At 44.0% G+C, this 3,657-nt stretch overlaps 1 protein-coding gene across 1 annotated transcript; it reads right to left on the bottom strand.

Annotated features, from left to right (window-relative positions):
• Positions 1 to 1,009: 1,009 nt before the first annotated feature.
• Positions 1,010 to 1,936, bottom strand: LOC103610263 (olfactory receptor 1038-like). Its single transcript, XM_008594466.1, has one exon. It carries the CDS (start codon positions 1,934 to 1,936, stop codon positions 1,010 to 1,012), a length of 927 nt encoding a protein of 308 aa, XP_008592688.1.
• Positions 1,937 to 3,657: the final 1,721 nt, after the last annotated feature.

Here is a 3,657-nt window from a genome sequence, read left to right as displayed (position 1 = left end):
CACAGCATTTCCCAGCCTCCTTTCCAAGTCTGTGTGTCTGTGTAACTAGGTTCTGGCCCATGGGATGTTATCAGGAGTGAAGTCTACAACTTCCAGGTCACATCTTAAAAGCATGTTGCTTGCCTTCCATTTCCTCCATTTCCCTTCCTGTAGTGGGATTGCAAATGAGGCGCTAGTGATCTAACCCCTTGTACGTGGATAAAGAAAACTTAGGGGATGGTAGAGCAATGAGATAGAAGGAACCTAGTCTCAGGATTACTTTGTGGCATAGAAACACCCAGGATCACTTCAAATGCATATTTACATGAAAGAGAAACAAACCTTCTGTATTCTTTAACTCACTGTTATTTGGTTTCTGTTAAAGCAACTAAACCCCAAACCCAACGAATATAGCGTTTGCTACCAGAGAAACATTGCAGAAAGACAAGAGTGCCCTTGACATTGCCTTAGGAGGCAGCTACATGAAGACTACAAACCATTTCTCTGTAAGTCTAATATGGCCCACTTTTCTTCTGGAATAGATGCTCCTTCTTATAAAGTCTTTGGCTTGCATTTAGAACATATCATATTAGGTAAAAAAATGTTTACTACTAAAACATTAGAATCACATCGAGGTGGGTAAGGCATGCCTGCTTGTGGGAGGCCCGTGGAAATGAGACTAGTTGAGAGGAGAGTCTCCTATTGACCTCACAGTCCGGGGCATAGGGTTATTGAGTTGGCTCTTGGATGGAATGACCCACACTACTTAAATCATTTCACTCCCTCTGTTTCTATCTTCCCCTGCGTACATATAGTACTATTTACCTAAATTAAATGCACATTGGATGTGTCACTGTTTCATCCAGACATTTATTGGGTGTCTCCTTCACAACTCTTCGTCATTCAACTTTGTTGCCCATACAGGCATGTTCCTGGTGGTCCCTGCAGGTATTAACACTTCCACCATGACCACGAGCAAAATCCTCTAAAGATAAATTTTCATGTGCCTCCCACATCCAGATGCCAGATCCTAAGATGACACCTGAAGATAGAGCTTCTGCAGAGCTCCCATCATGTCCTTGTTCCTTAGGCTGTAGATAAGCGGATTCAGTGTGGGTGTGAGGATGGAATAGAAGACAGCAGCCATGCGCCCTTGCAGTGGGGAGTAGTGGGCAGTGGGTTGCATGTAGGCAGAGCTTCCAGTGCCATAAAACAGCAGCACCGTGGCCAGGTGGGAAGAACAAGTGGAGAAAGCCTTCCGGCGGCCAGCTGTTGAACGGATCTGAATCACCGTGGCCAAGATGCGGACATATGAGAGGACGGTGACGGCAAAGCAGCTTATGATGATACAGCCACTGACGGCAAATCCGGCAGCCTCATGGGCTTCTGCATTGGCACAGGCTAGGCGCATGATTGGGGGGATGTCACAAAAGAAGTGGTCAATCACATTGGGACCACAGAAGGGCAGGGAAAAGGTGTTGGCTGTGTGGAAGGTGGAGTAGAGGAGCCCGCTGCCCCAGGCCACCACCACCAGGGACACACAGGTCTGGGGACTCATGGCTGCCCTGTACACAAGGGGTTTGTAGATGGCCATACAGCGATCAAAAGCCATGGAGGTGATAAGAAAACACTCCGTGGACCCAAAGCAGATAAAGGCAAAGAGTTGGGATGCACATGCAGGGAGAGAAATCTCTCCGGAGCCCACCATGGTGGCCACCAGGGCCCGGGGCAGGGTAGTGGACATGGAACAGATATCCACCAGGGAGAGATGTTTGAGGAAGAAGTACATGGGCATGTGCAGGCGGGCGTCAAGTGTCACAGCAGCCATAATGGAGATGTTCCCCAGAACTGCAGCCAGGTAAATAAGGAGGAAGGTGGCCGCGCTGAGCAGCTGTAACTCAGGGACAGCTGAGAAGCCTCGGAGGACAAATACAGATACTGCTGTGAGATTGGTCATGTTCTGTATTTGGGAAATCTCTTGAACTGCAAAGGACACTCAAGGAGTGGTGCATGAGAAGAATAATGTGGCAATAACAAGGACCTACGAGGAAAAGATTAAAAAAGAAAAATGTGTGAGCTGAGTCTGGAAAGGATGCTCAAATATTTCTTCATTAAACACACATGAATTATTTGTCTTCCATAGGGATCCCAAATTCAAATACCTACAGAGGCCCTTCAGATACATACATTAGTGAATCTGGCTAAGAGTAATGCAATAGGGAATGGTGGGGACTGTGGAGAAATGAACATTTTGTCCAAATGAGGCAAATGCTCTAGGCTTTTGCCAACTGTTGTTGGTAGACCAAGCATTGCCAGATTCTCTGAAATTTTTTAAAAGAATCCAGAATTCCAGATTTTTTAAAATGTGAAACATCCTGACATATGTATTGGCAGTTAATTCAAATTTAAAACATTGTGTTTATCAAAAGGGCCATCAGTTTAACGCTTTTGATCTTACCATGCATATTGCCACATAACTCCACAGCATCTTCAATAGAGAATGCAACTCAAGATTTTCTAATGATCTATTATCCCCACTAGATTGTGAACCTCCCCGAGTACAGGGACGATTTCTTACTCATCTCTTTATTTCCCAGCATCTAGCAAAGGAGGTGGTACACAGCAGGGAAGAGGTACTTAAGAATATTTTTGCAATCAAATGGCCTGGATTTGGATTCTGTGTGACCTCAGACAAATACCTTATCTTCCTGAGTCTCAGTTTCCTCCTCTAGAAAATGGTCATGTGAGGTAACAAAGGGAACATTCTTAAAAGACAATTACTATTACTATTACTGTTATAGACAATTACTATTATTAGCCTCTCTGTAAATGTGTCTTCCATTTCTCTCTTTCCATTATTGTCCCTGGATGGTTGGGATTATGTAACAAAATACACATTAAAATATTTTTAAATTTCTTAATGGAACATACTACTACCCTTTTCTTTTCTCACATTCCACCAGCCCCATGCTGTTTTCATGTCCATTGCTATTCTCTGAGAAATAGAGGCGTGCTGGCCTGGCACTCACAGCTGAGTCTTGCTGCTCTCCAGTGGAACATTAAGAATCTAACTCTGGTAGGCAGAATAATGACCCCTACCCCCCAAAAGATGTTCACATCCTAATCCCTGAAACCTGTAAATCTGTCACCTTACACGTCAAATGTGATTAAGTTAAGGATCTTAAAATAGGGAATTTTACTGGATTATCCAGGTTGTATGGGTTGAATTGTATCCCCCCCAAAAGATATGTTAAAGTCCTAACATCTAGTACTTCAGAATATGACCTTATTTGGAAATAGAGTTATTGCAGATGTAATTACTTAATGAGGTCATACTGGAGTAGGATGGGCTCCTAAGGTTATTGGCCCTGTCTTCAAATATAGTCACATTGTTAGGGCTTCAACATACACATTTTGGGAGGACACAATTCAGTTTGTAACAGGCACTAACACCTCCATGTTCCCATGGTCATCAGTTTAGCTGTCCATCTTCAGAACCATCTCATCCACGGTCTTCCTGCCAGAATGCAGGGGTCATAGGCTGTTTGTTTGTGCCCAGCATCTGCTTCAATATTTTTTGTGTTAACATCACCCTGATATTCCTATAGAGACCCTCATTTTCTGTTCCTGTGGAGACGCTCATTTCCTGCACTCTCAGTCATGTGGTTGGGGTGAGAC

The sequence above is a fragment of the Galeopterus variegatus genome, unplaced genomic scaffold, assembly GCF_000696425.1.
Source record: "Galeopterus variegatus unplaced genomic scaffold, G_variegatus-3.0.2 Scaffold10839, whole genome shotgun sequence".
In the NCBI taxonomy this organism is placed as follows: domain Eukaryota; kingdom Metazoa; phylum Chordata; class Mammalia; order Dermoptera; family Cynocephalidae; genus Galeopterus; species Galeopterus variegatus.
Note: the sequence above shows the minus strand (reverse complement) of the source record. Positions and strands in the feature narration are given on the sequence as shown.

Bases quoted from the DNA above. Each gene is read 5' to 3' on its own strand.
- LOC103610263 (XM_008594466.1), bottom strand. From the start codon at position 1,936: ATGACCAATCTCACAGCAGTATCTGTATTTGTCCTCCGAGGCTTCTCA.